Source organism: Oncorhynchus gorbuscha, linkage group LG24 (genome assembly GCF_021184085.1).
Source record: "Oncorhynchus gorbuscha isolate QuinsamMale2020 ecotype Even-year linkage group LG24, OgorEven_v1.0, whole genome shotgun sequence".
Classification (NCBI taxonomy): Eukaryota; Metazoa; Chordata; class Actinopteri; order Salmoniformes; family Salmonidae; genus Oncorhynchus; species Oncorhynchus gorbuscha.
Window position 1 is genome coordinate 8,682,720 of NC_060196.1, and position 23,491 is coordinate 8,706,210.

A 23,491-nucleotide genomic window follows, 5' to 3' on the forward strand; every position below is an offset into this window, starting at 1 on the left:
GTAGACTATTGTGGTCTCCGTCGACTAATCAAATCAAATTTGTATTATTCACATGCGCAGAATACATGTGAAGACCTTACAGTGAAATGCTTACTTACGATCCCTTAACCAACAGTGCAGTTAAAAAAATACAGATAAGAATAAGAGATAAAAGTAACAAGTAATTAAAGAGCAGCAGTAAAAAATAACAATATATACAGGGGGGTGCCGGTACAGAGTCAATGTGTGGGGGCACCGGATATGTTAAGGTAGTATGTATATGTAGGTAGAGTTAATTAAATGACAATACATAGATGACAACAGAGAGTGGCAGTGTTGTGGGGGACGGGGACGGGGGGGTTGGCAATGGGAATAGTCTGGGTAGCCATTTGACTAGATGTTCAGCAGTCTTATGGCTTGGGGGTAGAAGCTGTTTCGAAGCCTCTTGGATCTAGACCTGGCGCTCCGGTACCACTTGCCATGTGGTAGCAGGGAGAACAGTCTATGACTAGGGTGGCTGGAGTCTTTGACAATATTTAGGGCCTTCCTCTGACACCGCCTGGTATAGAGGTCCTGGATGGCAGGAAGCTTGGCCCCAATGATGGACTGGGCCGTTTGCACTACCCTCTGTAGTGCCTTGCGGTCGGAGGCTGAGCAGTTGCCATTCCAGGCAGTAATGCAACCTTTCAGGATGTTTTCGATGGTGCAGCTGTAGAACCTTTTGAGGATCTGAGGACCCATGCCAAATCATTTTAGTCTCTTGAGGGGGAATAGGTTTTGTCGTGCCCGCTTCATCACTGTCTTGGTGTGCTTGGACCATGTTAGTTTGTTGGTGATGTGGACACCAAGGAACTTGAAGCTCTCAACCTGCTCCACTGCAGCCCCATCGATTAGAATGGTTGATGTGCTCTGTCCTCTTTTTCCTGGAGTCCACAATCATCTTTGTCTTGATCATGTTGAGGGAGAGGTTGTTGTCCTGGCACCACACGGCCAGGTCTCTGAACTCCTCCCTATAGGCTGTCTCGTTGTTGTCGGTGATCAGGCCTACCACTGCTGTGTCATCGGCAAATGTAATGATGGTGTTGGAGATGTGCCAAGCCATGTAGCTATGAGTGAACAGGGAATACAGGAGGAGGCTGAGCACGCACCCCTGAGGGGCCCCTGTGTTGAGGATCAGTGTGGCGGATGTGTTGTTACCTACCCTTACCACCTGGGGGCGGCCCGTCAGGAAGTCCAGGATCCAGTTCCAGAGAAAGGTGTTTAGTCCCAGGGTCCTTAGCTTATTGATGAGCTTTGAGGGGACTATGGTGTTGAACGCTAAGCTGTAGTCAATGAATAGCATTCTCACATATGTGTTCCTTTTGTCTAGGTGGGAAAGAGCAGTGTGGAGTGCAATAGAGACTGCATCATCTGTGGATCTGTTGGTTCGGTATGCACATTAGAGTGGGTCTATTGTTTCTAGGATGATGGTGTTGATGTGAGCCATGACCAGCCTTTCAAAGCACTTCATGGATACAGATGTGAGTGCTACGGGTCGGTATTCATTTAGGCAGGTTACCTTAGTGTTCTTGGGCACAGGCACTATGGTGGTCTGCTTGAAACATGTTTGTATTACAGACTCAGACAGGGAGAAGTTGAAAATGTCAGTGAAGACACTTGCTAGTTGGTCAGCGCATGCTCGCAGTACACATCCTGGTAATCCATCTGGCACTGTGGCCTTGTGAATGTTGACCTGTCTAAAAGGTCTTACTCACATCGGCTGCAGAGAGCGTGATCACACGGTCTTCCAGAACAGCTGGTGCTCTCATGCATGTTCCAGTGTTATTTGCCTTGAATCGAGCATAAAAATAGTTTAGTAGGCTCGTGTCACTGGGCAGCTCTCGGCTGTGCTTCCCTTTGTAGTCTGTAATGGTTTGCAGGCCCTGCCACATCCGACGAGCGTCAGAGCCGGTGTAGTACGACTCGATCTTAGTCCTGTATTGACGCTTTGCCTGTTTGATGGTTCATCAGAGGGCATAGAGGTATTTATTATTAGCTTCCGGGTTAGAGTCCTGCTCCTAGAAAGCAGCAGCTCTAGCCTTTAGCTCAGTGCGGGTGTTGCCTGTAATCCATGGCTTCTGGTTGGGGTATGTATGTACGGTCACTGTGGGGACTACATCATTGATGCACTCATTGATGAAGCCAATGACAGATGTGGTGTACTCCTCAATGCCATTGGAGGAATCTCGGAAAATATTCCAGTCTGTGCTAACAAAACAGTCCTGCAGCTTATCAACTGCTTCATCTGACCAAATTTTTATTGATCTAGTCACTGGTGCTTCCTGCTTTCATTTTTGCTTGGAATTATGGTCAGATTTCCGAATGGAGGGCAAGGGAGAGCATTGTATGTGTCTCTGTGTGTGGAGTATAGGTGGTCCAGAGTTATTTTCCCTCTGGTTGCACATTTAACATGCTGATAGAAATTTGGTAAAACTGATTTAAGCTTCCCTGCATTAAAGTGCCCGGCTACTAGGAGCGCCGCCTCTGGGTGAGCGTTTTCTTGTTTGCTTATGGCGAAATACAACTCATTCAATGCTATCTTAGTGCCCGCCTAAGACTGTGGTGTTAAGTAAACAGCTACAAGGAATATAGATGAAAACTCTCTCGGTAGGTAATGTGGTCTGCAGCTTATCGTGAGATACTCTACCTCAGGCTAGCAATAGCTCAAGACTTCCTTAGATATTGTGCACCAGCTGTTGTTTACAAAAATACAGAGTCCGCCGCCCCTTGTCTTACCAGACGCCGCTGTTCTATCCTGCTGGTGCATCATATATAACCAGCCAATATATATGCTGATATTGTCGTCGTTCAGCCATCATGACTCCGTGAAGCACAAAATGTTAGTTTGTAATGTCCCGTTGGTAGTTTAATCTTCCCAATAACTCATCGGTTTTATTGTCCAAAGATTGCATGTTTGCAAGCAGAACTGACGGGAGTGGGGGTTTATTTGATTGCCTCCGACTCATCAGAAGGCAAGCCCGACCTCCGGCCTCTCTTTCTCCGCCTCTTTTTCACGCAGATCACTGGGGTCGGGGCCTGTTCCTGAGGGAGCCGTATATATCCTCCGTCAGAGTAGTGAAAGAGAAAAAGGATTCTGCTAGTCCGTGGTGAGTAATCACAGTCCTTATGTCTAGAAGCTATTTTCGGTCATAAGAGACGGTAGTGGCAGCATTATGTACATTATGTACAAAAATAGTACAAAAATAAGTTACAAACAATGCAGATAAATTAACAAAAAAAACAATCGGTTGGGGGCACATAAAATGTTTGCCTTCGTCTCCGGCTACATCTTACTAGCGTGGTCTCTGTAGAGTTGCGCAGTCTCTGTAGACTAGCGTGGTCTCTGTAGACTAGCGTGGTCTCTGTAGACTAGCGTGGTCTCTGTAGACTAGCGTGGTCTCTGTAGACTATCGCGGTCTCTGTAGACTAGCGTGGTCTCTGTAGACTAGCGTGGTCTCTGTAGACTAGCGTGGTCTCTGTAGACTAGCGTGGTCTCTGTACACTAGCGCTGTCTCTCATCTTAGCTGTTGTGATTCTGTTAGAATTCGTCTCCCATATGAAATTGGTCCCATTTGTCCAGCTTTGAAATGCTGCATAATATGTAATATCTCGTTCCAGAAGATATTCTCAAACACTAAGATGTTATCATAGCAAAATGTCTTGAAATCAAGGACCATGACCATGTCTAGTACACATTTCTGACTACACAGAGTTGGATCTGATTATCTAATCACCACAGAAAAGCAAACTGGGCACCTTTCACGTTCTCTTTAATCTGCTTTCATTTTCCTAGTCAGAAAAGACCTGTTATAGAGAGCCAGGATCAGCATAACAATGAGAAACAGGTTAAATGTTAACACCTGAAGAGCTCAGGAGCACCGCGTTATACAATGTCTGCTACCAACAAGTAGCCTGAACTGAGCCTGTTCACGATGCATTCTAACCTCACTGACCCCCATTCAATCTCCCCACTGCACAAAATGGGAGTTGGGAGTTTTGTATGTCCTTTGTGAGTCTAATCCAACTCTTTACTCTTCAGTCTGAAGATGTTTGGTATACTAGGAACGTCAAGCGTTCAACCTGCTGCACTGACTCTACGGACGCTCCAGTCTACAGCGCCTGGTTCAATTGTGCTTAGGAACATTTTTTAAATTATCTCTAAATGGTTCAGCTCATGATAAATATTTGGAATTAGTGTAACAATCTGTGTTTGCTTCATTTACTATAATACATTTCCTATTTTGCCATATCTAATTAATCATTAAGAGTCTATTGACACACCCCTACATCAATCTAGGTAACATAATACAGAAATCCCCATCAAAATCGGTCTTTTTAAGCTACAGGCTCAATTCACTGAATGTATAAAAAATGAAGAACACCTGCTGTTTCCATGAGATAGACTGACAAGGTGAATCCCTATTTGATGTCACTTGTTAAATCCAATTCAATCAATGTAATCAGGGGAGGAGACCTGTTAAAGAAGGATTTTTACTTTCTCTTGAGACAATTGAGACAAAGATTGTGTATGTGTGCCATTCAGAGGATGAATGGGCAAGACAAAAGATGGAAGTGCCTTTGAATAGGGTATGGTAGTAGGTGCCAGGTGCACCGGTTTGTGTTAAGAACTGCAACGCTGCTGTTTTTTTCCCTCTCAACTGTTTCCTGTGTGTATCAAGAATGGTCCTCCACCCAAAGGACATCCAGCCAACTTGACACAACTGTGGGAAGCATTGGAGTCAACATGGGCCAGCATCCCTACAGAACGCTTTAGACACCTTGTAGAGTCCATGCAACTCAATATTAGGAAGGTGTTCTTAATGTTTTGTACATTCAGTATGTATATATTTAATATTTATTTGACCTTTTTAACTAGGCAAGTATAGCTTCTATTGCTGTGTTACTTTCTCTGTATTTCTTGTGTGTTTTCTTACTGTTTCATTCTGACTTGTATTATTTCCTTAACATTATTTTCCCTCACCTTGATATTGATTTGCTGTGAAGTAGCTCGCAAGTTTCCATTTCAGTGTACCGTTTACCACCTGCTGTCTCCTGTGCACGTGACAAATAAACGCTGAAGCTTTGTTGTAGTGACAGGCGGTGTAGTATTGTGGTAGGTGATACCGTGCTAAAATGTCCATATTTATACTGACACTCTCTGTTTGTTGTTTTTGTGTTGTGAGAGATTCTGCGTTTATTAGTTAAAGTGTTCATCTAAATAGGTTGTGAAAAGAATGGAACGGTCCTTGGCGGTTCAGTACCTCCATTATTATGGGATGTTCTGGTCTTTGTCAAACACGGAACAGGAAACGTGGGGGAAGAGGAAGATTAGTGAATCACTGTTTGCCCTGATAGGATTACACCTGTACGCAGTGACAGCCCCTGTCAGTAACCCCACGAAGGCAGATGTTCGATGTTAGGAAGTAGTGAGACTTGCATAACATCACTGCTAGCTGGTGCTAACATCAAACAGCAAACACAAAAAAATTTGCTGTTTTTTTTTGTTGCACCAATTAGGCACCATATTTTTAGGGGGCACTTCAGGGGAAAATGCGTTCAGCCTTCATTAAATCATGAAATACTTGTTGCATCATCTTAACAATGGGAATTAAGCATTGTTTGGTCACACTACACCCTAAGCACCTGGCACTGCGGCTACCGTTCATTTCCAGCTCACGTGAGCTGAACTAAAGGGTCTCCACTGCAGATAAATGTGTTTTGAAAACGTCCAGAACTTCTTCTGAGGACCGTGAACTCATTTGGCCTCTTCTTGACTGCACTGTTTCCAGGAAGTTGGTGAGGCGAGGGCAAGAGAGTGTCAGAGAGGCACCATTAGTTGTCCTGGAGGACCATGGGAATACATTCTTCTCTCTGTTCTCAGATTTACATTAACCAGACAGAGTTAGCACACAGCCATACTTCTGACAGTGATGTTGATCCTAGCGTACGGTATGTCAGCTGTAGTTTTGCAGTGAGCTACCACCTGCTGGCTGCTGTGTGAGGGAGCTGGAGGGTTCAGTAGCAGTCAGACAAACAGTACTGGTAGTCAAAGGCTTCCCACTGTGCTACTGTCACAGACATATGGACACACTGAGGATTCAACTGAGGATCATTGACTGCTTGTTGTTCATAAGGTTCACCATACGGCCTGGGTTTACGAGGGGGTCGTTAGTGGCGCTTTAGTAGCACAGACTGAATGAGGCAGAAAGAGAAAGAGAAGAGAGAGGCGGAAAGATGGCATGAGAAGCGAGAGAGAGAGAGAGAGAGAGAGAGAGAGAGAGAGAGAGAGAGAGAGAGAGAGAGAGAGAGAGAGAGAGAGAGAGAGAGAGAGAGAGAGAGAGAGAGAGAGAGAGAGAGAATAACGTGTTTGTGTGGGAGAGACATGGAGTGAGAGCATTGTACTCCTGGGTGGGTACAGGCATGTATACATTAAGGCGTCTAAGCATTAATTCAATTGTTAAAGCAACATCAACATCCTCTAAAGAAAAATGCCTTGTATATACTGCATGTGTTTAAATGTTTGTCCTCTTATTGTATTCCAGTGCTTGGGACTCCTATATACTGTATGTGTTTATATGTTTGTCCTCTTATTGTATTCCAGTGCTTGGGACTCCTATATACTGTATGTGTTTATATGTTTGTTTGTCCTCTTATTGTATTCCAGTGCTTGGGACTCCTATATACTGTATGTGTTTATATGTTTGTCCTCTTATTGTATTCCAGTGCTTGGGACTCCTATATACTGCATGTGTTTATATGTTTGTCCTCTTATTGTATTCCAGTGCTTGGGACTCCTATATACTGTATGTGTTTATATGTTTGTCCTCTTATTGTATTCCAGTGCTTGGGACTCCTATATACTGTATGTGTTTATATGTTTGTCCTCTTATTGTATTCCAGTGCTTGGGACTCCTATATACTGTATGTGTTTATATGTTTGTCCTCTTATTGTATTCCAGTGCTTGGGACTCCTATATACTGCATGTGTTTATATGTTTGTCCTCTTATTGTATTCCAGTGCTTGGGACTCCTATATACTGTATGTGTTTATATGTTTGTCCTCTTATTGTATTCCAGTGCTTGGGACTCCTATATACTGCATGTGTTTATATGTTTGTCCTCTTATTGTATTCCAGTGCTTGGGACTCCTATATACTGCATGTGTTTATATGTTTGTCCTCTTATTGTATTCCAGTGCTTGGGACTCCTATATACTGTATGTGTTTATATGTTTGTCCTCTTATTGTATTCCAGTGCTTGGGACTCCTATATACTGCATGTGTTTATATGTTTGTCCTCTTATTGTATTCCAGTGCTTGGGACTCCTATATACTGCATGTGTTTATATGTTTGTCCTCTTATTGTATTCCAGTGCTTGGGACTCCTATATACTGCATGTGTTTATATGTTTGTCCTCTTATTGTATTCCAGTGCTTGGGACTCCTATATACTGCATGTGTTTATATGTTTGTCCTCTTATTGTATTCCAGTGCTTGGGACTCCTATATACTGCATGTGTTTATATGTTTGTCCTCTTATTGTATTCCAGTGCTTGGGACTCCTATATACTGTATGTGTTTATATGTTTGTCCTCTTATTGTATTCCAGTGCTTGGGACTCCTATATACTGCATGTGTTTATATGTTTGTCCTCTTATTGTATTCCAGTGCTTGGGACTCCTATATACTGCATGTGTTTATATGTTTGTCCTCTTATTGTATTCCAGTGCTTGGGACTCCTATATACTGCATGTGTTTATATGTTTGTCCTCTTATTGTATTCCAGTGCTTGGGACTCCTATATACTGCATGTGTTTATATGTTTGTCCTCTTATTGTATTCCAGTGCTTGGGACTCCTATATACTGCATGTGTTTATATGTTTGTCCTCTTATTGTATTCCAGTGCTTGGGACTCCTATATACTGTATGTGTTTATATGTTTGTCCTCTTATTGTATTCCAGTGCTTGGGACTCCTATATACTGTATGTGTTTATATGTTTGTCCTCTTATTGTATTCCAGTGCTTGGGACTCCTATATACTGTATGTGTTTATATGTTTGTCCTCTTATTGTATTCCAGTGCTTGGGACTCCTATATACTGCATGTGTTTATATGTTTGTCCTCTTATTGTATTCCAGTGCTTGGGACTCCTATATACTGCATGTGTTTATATGTTTGTCCTCTTATTGTATTCCAGTGCTTGGGACTCCTATATACTGCATGTGTTTATATGTTTGTCCTCTTATTGTATTCCAGTGCTTGGGACTCCTATATACTGCATGTGTTTATATGTTTGTCCTCTTATTGTATTCCAGTGCTTGGGACTCCTATATACTGTATGTGTTTATATGTTTGTCCTCTTATTGTATTCCAGTGCTTGGGACTCCTATATACTGCATGTGTTTATATGTTTGTCCTCTTATTGTATTCCAGTGCTTGGGACTCCTATATACTGTATGTGTTTATATGTTTGTCCTCTTATTGTATTCCAGTGCTTGGGACTCCTATATACTGCATGTGTTTATATGTTTGTCCTCTTATTGTATTCCAGTGCTTGGGACTCCTATATACTGTATGTGTTTATATGTTTGTCCTCTTATTGTATTCCAGTGCTTGGGACTCCTATATACTGTATGTGTTTATATGTTTGTCCTCTTATTGTACTCCAGTGCTTGGGACTCCTATATACTGCATGTGTTTATATGTTTGTCCTCTTATTGTATTCCAGTGCTTGGGACTCCTATATACTGTATGTGTTTATATGTTTGTCCTCTTATTGTATTCCAGTGCTTGGGACTCCTATATACTGTATGTGTTTATATGTTTGTCCTCTTATTGTATTCCAGTGCTTGGGACTCCTATATACTGTATGTGTTTATATGTTTGTCCTCTTATTGTATTCCAGTGCTTGGGACTCCTATATACTGTATGTGTTTATATGTTTGTCCTCTTATTGTATTCCAGTGCTTGGGACTCCTATATACTGTATGTGTTTATATGTTTGTCCTCTTATTGTATTCCAGTGCTTGGGACTCCTATATACTGCATGTGTTTATATGTTTGTCCTCTTATTGTATTCCAGTGCTTGGGACTCCTATATACTGCATGTGTTTATATGTTTGTCCTCTTATTGTATTCCAGTGCTTGGGACTCCTATATACTGTATGTGTTTATATGTTTGTCCTCTTATTGTATTCCAGTGCTTGGGACTCCTATATACTGCATGTGTTTATATGTTTGTCCTCTTATTGTATTCCAGTGCTTGATAACCTATAGATGTATGTGTTTTATATGTTTGTCCTCTTATTGTATGTGTTTATATGTTTGTCCTCTTATTGTATTCCAGTGCTTGGGACTCCTATATACTGTATGTGTTTATATGTTTGTCCTCTTATTGTATTCCAGTGCTTGGGACTCCTATATACTGTATGTGTTTATATGTTTGTCCTCTTATTGTAGTCCAGTGCTTGGGACTCCTATATACTGTATGTGTTTATATGTTTGTCCTCTTATTGTATTCCAGTGCTTGGGACTCCTATATACTGCCTTTATATGTTTGTCCTCTTATTGTATTCCAGTGCTTGGGACTCCTATATACTGATGTGTTTATATGTTTGTCCTCTTATTGTAACCAGTGCTTGGGACTCCTATATACTGTATGTGTTTATATGTTTGTCCTCTTATTGTATTCCAGTGCTTGGGACTCCCTATACTGTGTGTTTATATGTTTGTCCTCTTATTGTATTCCAGTGCTTGGGACTCCTATATACTGCATGTGTTTATATGTTTGTCCTCTTATTGTATTCAGTGCTTGGGACTCCTATATACTGTATGTGTTTATATGTTTGTCCTCTTATTGTATTCCAGTGCTTGGGACTCCTATATACTGTATGTGTTTATATGTTTGTCCTCTTATTGTATTCCAGTGCTTGGGACTCCTATATACTGTATGTGTTTATATGTTTGTCCTCTTATTGTATTCCAGTGCTTGGGACTCCTATATACTGTATGTGTTTATATGTTTGTCCTCTTATTGTATTCCAGTGCTTGGGACTCCTATATACTGCATGTGTTTATATGTTTGTCCTCTTATTGTATTCCAGTGCTTGGGACTCCTATATACTGTATGTGTTTATATGTTTGTCCTCTTATTGTATTCCAGTGCTTGGGACTCCTATATACTGCATGTGTTTATATGTTTGTCCTCTTATTGTATTCCAGTGCTTGGGACTCCTATATACTCCACTGAACCTTTGACATGGTTTGTTCCCTCTTCATTTTGGCAGCCACTCAGATACTTGCCATTGTAGACAATTCATAACCACATTGAAATGGCTAGTTTGTCCATAAAAGTGACAGCTCTCTTGTAATACTGACTTCAATTGCAACAGTGTCCTAACTCAAAGGACGGCTGAACTTTGACCCTCTCTCCCTTTGCCTAAGCCACATACAAACCCTACAACCGTATGTCACCGACTCATCTAGCTCCTATTTGATACTCTGACCCGGGGTTCTTTCTTGGTGAAAACGGATAAAGTGCTGAAAGTGATATCCAGTCGTAAGACCAGGAGTTGGGACAGGTGGGTTGTATATCAAAGATAACCTAGAGATAACGTCGAGCTGAGGAAAGCAGCTGTGAGGTAATCTCTTCCACCTGGGTTCTAACTGTTGGGCTTACGAGAACAGCGGATTACTTCACACACTACACCGACTGTCATGGAGAAGACAGGAAACAGCCTTTAACCCCTACTCCCTACCTAGTCTCTTCACATAGTATACTGACTGTCATGGAGAAGACAGGAAACAGCCTTTAACCCCTACTCCCTACCTAGTCTCTTCACACACTACACCGACTGTCATGGAGAAGACAGGAAACAGCCTTTAACCCCTACTCCCTATCTAGTCTCTTCACATAGTATACTGACTGTCATGGAGAAGACAGGAAACAGCCTTTAACCCCTACTCCCTACCTAGTCTCTTCACACACTACACGACTGTCATGGAGAAGACAGGAAACAGCCTTTAACCCCTACTCCCTACCTAGTCTCTTCACATAGTATACTGACTGTCATGGAGAAGACAGGAAACAGCCTTTAACCCCTACTCCCTACCTAGTCTCTTCACACTAGTATACTGACTGTCATGGAGAAGACAGGAAACAGCCTTTAACCCCTACTCCCTACCTAGTCTCTTCACATAGTATACTGACTGTCATGGAGAAGACAGGAAACAGCCTTTAACCCCTACTCCCTACCTAGTCTCTTCACATAGTATACTGACTGTCATGGAGAAGACAGGAAACAGCCTTTAACCCCTACTCCCTACCTAGTCTCTTCACATAGTATACTGACTGTCATGGAGAAGACAGGAAACAGCCTTTAACCCCTACTCCCTACCTAGTCTCTTCACATACTACACTGACTGTCATGGAGAAGACAGGAAACAGCCTTTAACCCCTACTCCCTACCTAGTCTCTTCACATAGTATACTGACTGTCATGGAGAAGACAGGAAACAGCCTTTAACCCCTACTCCCTACCTAGTCTCTTCACATAGTATACTGACTGTCATGGAGAAGACAGGAAACAGCCTTTAACCCCTACTCCCTACCTAGTCTCTTCACACACTACAACGACTGTCATGGAGAAGACAGGAAACAGCCTTTAACCCCTACTCCCTACCTAGTCTCTTCACATAGTATACTGACTGTCATGGAGAAGACAGGAAACAGCCTTTAACCCCTACTCCCTACCTAGTCTCTTCACATACTACACTGACTGTCATGGAGAAGACAGGAAACGCTCCTTAACTCCCACCTAGTCTCTTGATTATATTGGGGAGGACTGGCTAGTGGTCTTTTGTAGTTCATTTGGTAGAGCATGGTGTTTGTAACGCCAGGGTAGTGGGTTCGACACCCCGGACCACCCAAACATGAAATCTATGCAAACAAGTTGCTTCGGATAAAATTGTCTGCTACATGCCATATTATAGGTGTAAGAAATATGGTGAAAATCACATCTACCCTACTAGAAGAGGAGGTGGAGCTACAACCATATTGATTGCACGTATAGCCCCTTCTGCCACATCTACATGAAATGCTCTAGGGGGTAAAGGTTGGGTTAGGGGTTGTCTCTATACAGGGGGTACTGGCCTAGGGGGTAAAGGTTGGGTTAGGGGTTGTCTCTACACAGGGGGTATTGACCTATGGGGTAAAGGTTGGGTTAGGGGTTGTCTCTACAGGGGGTACTGACCTAGGGGGTAAATGTTGGGCTAGGAGCTAGGGGATGTCTCTATACAGGGGGTACTGGCCTAGGGGGTAAATGTTGGGCTAGGAGCTAGGGGATGTCTCTATACAGGGGGTACTGGCCTAGGGGGTAAATGTTGGGCTAGGAGCTAGGGGATGTCTCTATACAGGGGCCCTATCTTACAATGCCCAGAGGGATTCCCCTTAACAACACAGTGGGAAGCTAGGCTAAGTGCTAAGTCCAGGTCGGGTCCATTGTCTTAGGGAGCAGTAGGTAATGGACCCTATCCCACAGCCACTCTCTGACACTCCAGGTCCGTACGCTTCATCGCCTCAGGAGGTTTTCACCCTGCATTCTTCACCAACTGTAACACAAACACCCAGGCCTCCTGTACTTACACTACCAAGAGCCCCCCTTACAGAGGTGTGTGTGTGTGTGTGTGTGTGTGTGTGTGTGTGTGTGTGTGTGTGTGTGTGTGTGTGTGTGTGTGTGTGTGTGTGTGATGTGTGTGTGTGTGATGTGTGTGTGTGTGTGTGTGTGTGTGTGTGAGATGTGTGATAAAGCAAACAGTCACAAAGTAATCAACGTTTCAACATGAAATAGCTCCAGACCAATTATCCAGACCAGACTATTGGGACAGACCCACCGGCATGCACAAAGGTCTATGCTACGGTTGGGTTGAGGTCTGATCCAAACCTCAAGATGACCACAAATTACAGCCGCCCCTCTTATCCCTAACAGCACCTACCCTACTCCTATTCACCCCCCATGGGCGTACCCCTTCTCAACCCTCTCAACCCAGCCATGTTCTACTCTCCAGCCCCATTAGAACAGCCATTCATCCTCTTTCGAAGTGGATGTCTCACTTCGACGTGTGTGTGTGTGTGTGTGTGTGTGTGTGTGTGTGTGTGTGTGTGTGTGTGTGTGTGTGTGTGTGTGTGTGTGTGTGTGTGTGTGTGTGTGTGTGTGTGTGTGTGTGTGTGTGTGTGTGTGTGTGTGTGTGTGTGTGTGAACCCAACACTGATTGATGCATCCAAATGACCTCTAGTTGTAGGTGAGTTAAAGTGTAGTTAAAGTGTAGTTACAGTACTGAAGAGGTAGACACACTGAAACTGCACAGGATGTGTTTCTTACTATAAAATCACACATGGTCTGGGTTCCAGTGTAGTTATTGGACAAATATTCACCGCTGTATCCTAACCATAGTCATCGTAGGATAAATACCTCCCACTTGCATTTAAAAAAGTAAGGTTGAACATGTTGTCCTTGAATTCCGATAAAATGTATCTTAATTATTTTTAATTTAATAACGACTCCAGGGGGTTAACATAACTGTGATTACATACACCCAAACACACACACACACACACACACACACACACACACACACACACACACACACACACACACACACACACACACACACACACACACACACACACACACACACACACACACACACACACACACACACACACACACACACACTCAGACCAATCACACCAGTCCCTATGGGAGGTGTTTAATGTTTTCATTAGATTTTCTAAATGTATGGCATATGAGGTCATTTATTTACACAGTGAATTTCATAAGCAATTATGATACTACTTGTTATCAGAGGTAGGTACTGGAAGTGAAACTATCCAGACAGGAAATCTTGTTTTTTCAGGTCATACTGTAAATAACCTTCATGAGCCAATGGGAGTACATAACAAGATCATTACTGAATACACACACACAGAGAGCGCGGCAGGGTAGCCTAGTGGTTAGAGCGTTGGACTAGTAACCGGAACGTTACAAGTTCAAACCCCCGAGCTGACAAGGTACAAATCTGTCGTTCTGCCCCTGAACAGGCAGTTAACCCACTGTTCCTAGGCCATCATTGAAAATAAGAATTTGTTCTTAACTGACTTGCCTAGTTCAATAAAGGTTGAAAATAAATAATAATTAAAAAATAATTTACAGAGGAAAAGGAGATGAGAGTTTAAGAATGAGAACCTGTGTTTTCAGTGCATCATGTACACACACATTTGAGACACTAAAAGTCAACTAGTAGCAGTGTTAATCCCTCCAACTAAGTGTCATATTATAGGATCAAATAGCCACATGTTTAAGATTATCCCTGTCTCCTTATCTCCTACTGCTACTGAGGAACACACGCAAACACACTGAGTCTGAGACACACACACACACTGAGAAACACACACTGAGGGACACACACACACACAGAGAGAAAGGAGAAGAGAGTTTAAGAATGAGAACCTGTTTTTCAGTGCATCATCTACAGCTACAGGCTAATTTGAGACACTAAAAGTCAACTAGTAGCAGTGTTAATCCCTCCAATTAAGTGTCATATTATATGATCAAATAGCCACGTGTTTAAGATTATCCCTGTCTCCTTATCTCCTACTGCTACTGAGGAACACACACACACACACTGAGGAACACACACATACACACACTGAGGGACACACACACACACTGAGGGACACTCCAAGGCACACACATACATACACACACTGAGGAACACACACATACACACACTGAGGGACACACACACACACTGAGGGACACTCCAAGGCACACACATACATACACACACTGAGGAACACACACATACACACACTGAGGGACACACACACACACTGAGGGACACTCCAAGGCACACACATACATACACACACTGAGGAACACACACATACACACACTGAGGGACACACACACACACTGAGGGACACTCCAAGGCACACACATACACACACACACTGAGGAACATACACACACTGAGGAACACACACACACACACACTGAGGAACACACACATACACACACTGAGGGACACACACACACACTGAGGGACACTCCAAGGCACACACATACATACACACACTGAGGAACACACACATACACACACTGTGGGACACACACACACACTGAGGGACACTCCAAGGCACACACATACACACACACACTGAGGAACACACACACATACACACACTGAGGAACACACACACATACACACACTGAGGGACACACACCAAGGCACACACACACACACACACACTGAGGCACACACACCAGTGACACCTGCACACACCCACACACACAAAGTGCACACACACATCCTTTCACACACACACACACACACACACACACTCATCCATGATACACACACACACACACAGGGAACACACACACACACACACACACACACACACACACACACACACACACTGACGCACACACACTGAGACACACACACACACACTGAGGCACACGCAGAGGCACACACACACACAAACACTGAGGCACACACACACAGTGACACCTGCCTCCACCCCCCTTTCTTCTGCTAATTTGAAAGTGCTTTTCTTTTTAATCTATTATGACTTTTTGGCATCCTTTCAAATATTATGACTTGAGGAATTCTCAAATATTATGCTCTCTTATGCTCCCTCTCATCCATGATACTTGCATTATGGCGACTTATTATGCCAGCTGTGAGAGGGAACATACTGGAGATAAATATTATCCTGTCTATGATTTCATTAATTGAAAAGGTATATGCTTAGTAAATCAAATGCCATGTATTTCGAGCCTTTTCTCCATTTCCCCATTAAAAGTTCAGACCTCCTGTTGATGTGCCCCCTTGTTTCAGTGATGTCTCTGTTCACTTCATGCTGTACGGTAGTGAATGTTCAGTAACTTACATCATCACCAACTTATTATGACTTGCATTATGGCTTGACTTATTATGTCAAATATTATGACTTGCATTATGGCTTGATTTATTATGTCAAATATTATGACTTGCATTATGGCTTGACTTATTATGCCAAATATTATGACTTGCATTATGGCTTGACTTATTATGCCAAATATTATGACTTGCATTATGGCTTGACTTATTATGCCAAATATTATGACTTGCATTATGGCTTGACTTATTATGCCAAATATTATGACTTGCATTATGGCTTGACTTATTATGCCAAATATTATGACTTGCATTATGGCTTGATTTATTATGTCAAATATTATGACTTGCATTATGGCTTGATTTATTATGTCAAATATTATGACTTGCATTATGGCTTGATTTATTATGTCAAATATTATGACTTGCATTATGGCTTGACTTATTATGCCAAATATTATGACTTGCATTATGGCTTGACTTATTATGCCAAATATTATGACTTGCATTATGGCTTGACTTATTATGCCAAATATTATGACTTGCATTATGGCTTGACTTATTATGCCAAATATTCTGACTTGCATTATGGCTTGACTTATTATGCCAAATATTATGACTTGCATTATGGCTTGACTTATTATGCCAAATATTATGACTTGCATTATGGCTTGATTTATTATGCCAAATATTATGACTTGCATTATGGCTTGACTTATTATGCCAAATATTATGACTTGCATTATGGCTTGACTTATTATGCCAAATATTATGACTTGCATTATGGCTTGACTTATTATGCCAAATATTCTGACTTGCATTATGGCTTGACTTATTATGCCAAATATTATGACTTGCATACCCTCCACTCCTTCCCACATTCCCCAATATAATGTTGAAGTGTGTTTGAATATCAATTTAATAATTTACCATGCATAATAGTAATGCATAATAGTAATGCATAAAGTAATATAAATAGCATGCGTTAAATAGAACACTTGTATCCAAATACGTACCGGTGCATCCCCTTGATCCTGATCATAATCATAATAGTCATGACTGAATTCATGACTCGATTCACTGGCTAGATTTGCGTAGAGAATCGCTGAATTGGCAAGGAGAACAGCTATTCCAAATAAGTGCATTTTAGAAGTCTTAATCCGGAGCAAAAAAAACGTACTCCTTATTTATTGACCTCTTTTGGTCAAGCGCTCTTTCTCGAGTTCTTTTTCCTCAAAAGAAAATTAATAGCGCATCAGATATCCGAATGTTCGTGAGACCACTGTCATAGAAATGATGGAGACAGGTAAATAAGGCCGTTATTTTCTCCGTGAAACGAAAGCTGCTGGAGAGCTTTCTGCGTCAAACTTCTGTGTCGGCGGCGGCATCCATCCAGCGAGCAGATGAGAGTTTTGGGAGCATGAACGTCCTCGGAGCAGAGAATGGCATGTTTAATGCAATTTCACGGTGTCACTAGGTTTTCCTCCTCCCCCTGCATGCGTTTTTTTCTTTCCAGCAGCTCAGTCTGTTTCTCCACCGAATAGCTGCAATTTACTACTAGAAACATGAGTTGGGACACGCGCACCTTCTCTTGGATACGAATCCCTTGTGGACTCAACATGCAGAGTGAAATGTCCTTGCTGTATTTCAATGGTTGTACACTGACTGTACTGCATATTTATATAGCAGAACTATGCTAAAAATCGCCATGAGTCAACACGTTTACTAATTATCAAACCTCAAGGATACGATTCATTTCCCTGTATTGCCATCATTACAAACTTTTGCAAGGTGCATTCTGTGGCCGCTACTAATGATTTACAGATTTGATTTAACCCATAACAATCCATTTCATAATGCAAGTCGGGTTTTATAATCTCAAGCCTGACATATTAAGTATATAATATATTTACGAGTTATTTATGTAATCCACGCCACGGGGCACTGAAGCTTTGTACTTCATTTAACCAGATTTGTGTGGGTTCGGTGTGGGAATTTAGAACGAAATCATTTACAGAAACGCTGCCCAACATGAGTATAGCGTCATCAGCGTGAGAGAAGAACTTGTGTGTGAGTGTAATATTTACTGTTCACTTTTTATTGTTTTTTTTCTCCACTTTTGCTTTGAAATTTCACTTGCTTTGGCAATGTAAACATATGTTCACCTAGGCCAATAAAGCCACTTGAATTGCAATTGAATAGACAGAGAGAGAGAGTGAGAGAGAGAGAGAGAGAGAGAGAGAGAGAGAGAGAGAGAGAGAGAGAGAGAGAGAGAGAGAGAGAGAGAGAGAGAGAGAGAGAGAGAGAGAGAGAGAGAGAGAGAGAGAGAGATCAGCACAGTTTGGAGTGCTCTGCTCTGCAGGGTCTCTCTACTCAAATTCATTGAGGGCTCTTATAATACTTTGAGATGCCACACTGAAGCATTTCCAACCTCCTTTACAGTCTTGTAAGTGGCCCCTCTTCACTTAGCTAGAGAATCTCATGGATTCGTTGAACACACACTGTTAAACTGTATTGTATTTTGCTAGCCGCTTAGTTAAAGTTTGTTGCATCTACATCAATTGAGGATGATATATTTATTATAAGGTTTATGGGTTGTCAACCTATATAGTACAAGTTAATCGCACTTGTTCCGGTGGCGTCTTTTTAGGTGCTGCTGTGTTTTCATGTTCACTGTTTTATGTTGCTGTGTTGGTGTGTGATCACCAAGGATAAGGATTTGCTAAACGTTTGATTTGTTGTGATTGATGTTAGCTAGGTGGCTAACGCTAACGTTAGCTATGCTAGGGGTTAGGGGTTAAAGTCGGGATTAGGGGAAGAGCTAGCTAACATGTTAAGTATTTGCAAAGTTGCTAAAATGCTTAAGTTTAGGGTTAGGTTAGGGTTAAGTTAAAAGGTTAAGGTCAGTGCCGAGGGAAGGGTTACCTAACATGCTAAGTAGTTGCAAAGTAGCTACAAAGTATTACATATTTACAGTTTGTTTTTCTTTCCTTTTGGTAGGTCATTTCATTATTAAACATGAGCTAAAATGCTAAAGTTGTCCATGATGATATTCGAACACGCAACCTTTGGGTTGCTAGACGTTGGGTGAGTTGGGTGAAGTTTCATCTAAAGTAGAAATTGAGTCATTATTGTATAATAGACATCAGACATTGAATCAGTTGGCAATGGCCAACTGACACCTCAGGATGCTGGTAGATATGCCACATTCCCCACACTAGGATGAGGAGTATATGATGCTGGTAGATATGCCACATTCCCCACACTATGATGAGGAGTATATGATGCTGGTAGATATGCCACATTCCCCACACTAGGATGAGGAGTATATGATGCTGGTAGATATGCCACATTCCCCACACTAGGATGAGGAGTATATGATGCTGGTAGATATGCCACATTCCCCACACTAGGATGAGGAGTATATCTATGTGCCATATCCACCAACAGCTGAACCATGCTGAGGTGGATAAACGGATTTTCTCCCCAAACCCTGTAGACTGAACCATTGCGCCTTGAGTCCTAAACCCTAAGTCCTGTTATGAATGGCCCATGACTACAGACGTTGCTGGTATTGCTGGGAGTGACTCAGGTCACGGGTAACATCCATTGTGTTACTACCACAAGCTGAAAGATTGTAGATAAAAGACTCAGCCACTAATTGTTAATCTGATATAGGATCTTGCTTTGGTTTCCGTGTGTACCAAGAATTGGTAGGACGTAATGTAAAGTAAACCCGCATGTATTTGCAAATAGTGTTTCACGTGTTGATTTCCCCTTTGGGATAGCTGTCAATATGGAGTCTATTCGCAGACATATCCAATGCCAGACTATTTCACAATCACTGTTTGGTTGAATGGTAGCACTGCTGCTGTGTACGTTAATACACGTTACCAGGCAACCATGCAGCTCTACTGTTCTTATACCTGATCAGTAAAGGCCATAAATACGGTGTCCATATTAGGACAGCCTCGGGTAGAAGACGTTGGTGTCAGATACATGCGTATGTTCCTACCGATTCGCGGATGTCTGTAGGACTCACAAAGTCAAAGTATTTGTCCCGCTGTAATCTTCCTGCATACTAAAGGTACCAGAAGTCTGTTTTAAGCTGTCACCTAAAGGAAGTCATTAGCACTTATCGTGTTTTTGTGACTTCCTTATTGCTTGACATTCTTTGATAAACTGGAGGCCTCTTTATTACATTGTTTTGGGCATCTCCTTTCTGTTTTGGGCCTGTGTGTTTATTTTCTTTGAAATAGCCAATCACATCCACCACGTCAACCATGGCAGTGGCCATCGTAGCGCCCATCGCTGTCGCAGAGTTCAGAGGTTAAATGTCTAGAAGGCTTGAAGGAACGGAGAGCTGGGAAATTCTCACTGACCTATAATGGCGGACCTCTAAGCTCAGTGTCATTTAAAGAGGTGGCACCGGATCAACTTCCTGTCAGAATATCTGAACAGCAACACAAAAAGATGTCAACATGGATTAAACTGAGCAGCAAACTCAATTTAAATCTGAAAGGGGTTTGAATTATTTGAAGTCAAATCCGTCCTCTCCAACAATGTTCTCGCTCCGTCTGGCTTTGTCGTCTAGTTTGACAATAATTGCCTGCTTCTGACAATGTAGGCTGCTACTCTTTCCACTCGTTACTTAGACAACCTGCTGTGAACCACTCTTTAATTGTGTGTTGGTTGAGCGTCATATTTACCACTTCGACAAGTCAATGCATGTAGATGTGGAACTCTCAGTGTGTAGATTTGTCCGCCAATACCCATTTAAAACCCTTTGTTGACATTGTTAATTGTCCATCTTGATTTTCTCACACGTGGTAAAAGTTCCCCTCTTAGCTAAACATTACAATGGACACATCTCTCATCCATGAAGACTTGTCTTCCTTTTCTTTGCCCTCTCCTCTGATTGGTCTATACTGACAGGGAGCGTCGTAGTCGCACCTTTTGACACACAAAACCACCGTGAGGGATGGCACTTTGACCTTTCACGTGTCGTTAAACATAAGCACTCCATAAGACCTCCCCCCCATATAGGAAGCCATGGCGGCCACACAGGAATTTATATGAGGAAGCTACTTCTCTACTAGCAGCATCCCTTGGCTGAGTGAAGCCTGACCACCCGTCTGTTCAGCCCGCTGGTCTGCTCATGTGTGTACAGCTAGTCCCACAGTGGGAATGACTGCTGGGCGGAACTGGGGAACAATGGAAGGGGACCATATGACTGTAGCCTCTGCTTTGGGAACTGGTGGCCCCAAAAAGTGGAATTTGCAGCGCGTGTGTGTGTGTGTGTGTGTGCGTGTGTGTGTCCACACGGCTCTGCCATCCACTCCCTCTTTGGCTAAGAAAACCTCCCCAGGTTCAGCCATGTCTGGGCGGCGATCAGTTTGGATGACGGGATGGGAGAAGAGGGGTGGTGGGGTGGTAGAAGAGACGGCTAATATTGTTCAGTTCCACAATCCTCTGCTTTCTCTCCGTCCTCTTAAATCTGTGACTTAATTATTTCAATAAGGAGAAATGAAATGCTCGAAGAGAGTTTAGAACTCTCTAGAAGTAATCATATTCAGTTTCAAGTTTCTAGACTTACCCCATACATGTGGGTAAGGCAGCATACTCTATCTGAGGGAGGAAATTGAGCCGGGATTACAAATGATTACATTGTCTTTTAGCCTTCGTTGCCTAGCTCAGAACTACCAGCTTAATCAGCTTGAGACTACTAGGGGCCAGTAGGGGCCACAGCGCATGGTGATCTATGGAGGGAAAACATGTAGGGAGCAAGATAAGAGTTCTTTGTTGGGAATGTTGACGCCGAACACAATTAATTACCCTGAAAGAAGAAGGGAAACGTGGAAATACCCGGTGTGTGCGGGCTGGCTGGGTTTCTGTGCTGGAGGGAAACGTGGAAATACCCGGTGTGTGCGGGCTGGCTGGGTTTCTGTGCTGGAGGGAAACGTGGAAATACCCGGTGTGTGCGGGCTGGCTGGGTTTCTGTGCTGGAGGGAAACGTGGAAATACCCGGTGTGTGCGGGCTGGCTGGGTTTCTGTGCTGGAGGGAAACGTGGAAATACCCGGTGTGTGCGGGCTGGCTGGGTTTCTGTGCTGGAGGGAAACGTGGAAATACCCGGTGTGTGCGGGCTGGCTGGGTTTCTGTGCTGAAGGGAAACGTGGAAATACCCGGTGTGTGCGGGCTGGCTGGGTTTCTGTGCTGAAGGGAAACGTGGAAATACCCGGTGTGTGCGGGCTGGCTGGGTTTCTGTGCTGAAGGGAAACGTGGAAATACCCGGTGTGTGCGGGCTGGCTGGGTTTCTGTGTTGGAGGGAAACGTGGAAATACCCGGTGTGTGCGGGCTGGCTGGGTTTCTGTGTTGGAGGGAAACGTGGAAATACCCGGTGTGTGCGGGCTGGCTGGGTTTCTGTGTTGGAGGGAAACGTGGAAATACCCGGTGTGTGCGGGCTGGCTGGGTTTCTGTGCTGGAGGGAAACGTGGAAATACCCGGTGTGTGCGGGCTGGCTGGGTTTCTGTGCTGGAGGGAAACGTGGAAATACCCGGTGTGTGCGGGCTGGCTGGGTTTCTGTGCTGGAGGGAAACGTGGAAATACCCGGTGTGTGCGGGCTGGCTGGGTTTCTGTGCTGGAGGGAAACGTGGAAATACCCGGTGTGTGCGGGCTGGCTGGGTTTCTGTGCTGGAGGGAAACGTGGAAATACCCGGTGTGTGCGGGCTGGCTGGGTTTCTGTGCTGGAGGGAAATGTTTCATGTTCTTTCCAATGAGTTTCTAAGACTGAAATACCTCCCTTTGCAAGGAACGTGGGTAATATTTCATGAGAAGAAGTTGGATATTCATCTCTACTTTTTAACTCATTACAGCATGTTTCTTTCAGTGCATAATCCATTTTAGACTGAAACCTTGCAAAATATTCAGGGTTGAAATTGTGTAATCTTGGGGTTTCAGCTTAATCTACCTAGAGCTCTGACTGATTGTGTTATGATCTCATAAACATGCCTTGTGTGAGACTCAGCTATTACACTTGTTAAAGAGCTCTGGTGTCTCTGGTGCTTCCAATGATCTGTCCCAAATGGCACCATATTCCCTAAATAGTGCACTACTTTTGACCAGGGCCCATAGGACTTTGGTCAAAAATAGTGCACAATGTAGGGAATATGGTGCCATTTGGAACGTAACCTCAGTCTATCTCCATGACTTGGTGATGTACACACACAGATAATGGAGCAAATCCCCCTAAATTCTCCCTTGAATCCAACCTTAAACAACATTCTGTCAATGGAATTTCAGCCAAGTCAAAATATACACTACCGTTCAGTTGTTTGGGGTCACTTAAAAAGGTCCTTGTTTTTGATAGAAAAGCACATTTCTTGTCCATTAAAATGACATCAAATTGATCAGAAATGCAGTGTAGACATGGTTCACTTTATTTTTTATTTCACCTTTATTTAACAAGGTAGGCCATTTGAGAACAAGCTCACATTTACAGCTGTGACCTGGTCAAGATAAAGCCTAGCAGTT

General features: G+C 43.0%; 1 protein-coding gene across 1 annotated transcript in view; it reads right to left on the minus strand.

Moving 5' to 3' along the window:
- The window catches only part of LOC124013410 (vascular endothelial growth factor C-like), a 58,704-nt gene extending 41,143 nt beyond the window's left edge, over positions 1 to 17,561 (minus strand). The window contains exon 1 of the mRNA XM_046327754.1: positions 16,977 to 17,561. Coding sequence (XP_046183710.1) covers positions 16,977 to 17,105 — 129 coding nt within the window. The 5' untranslated portion in view covers positions 17,106 to 17,561. The remainder of the gene's footprint in view (positions 1 to 16,976) is intronic.
- Positions 17,562 to 23,491: the final 5,930 nt, after the last annotated feature.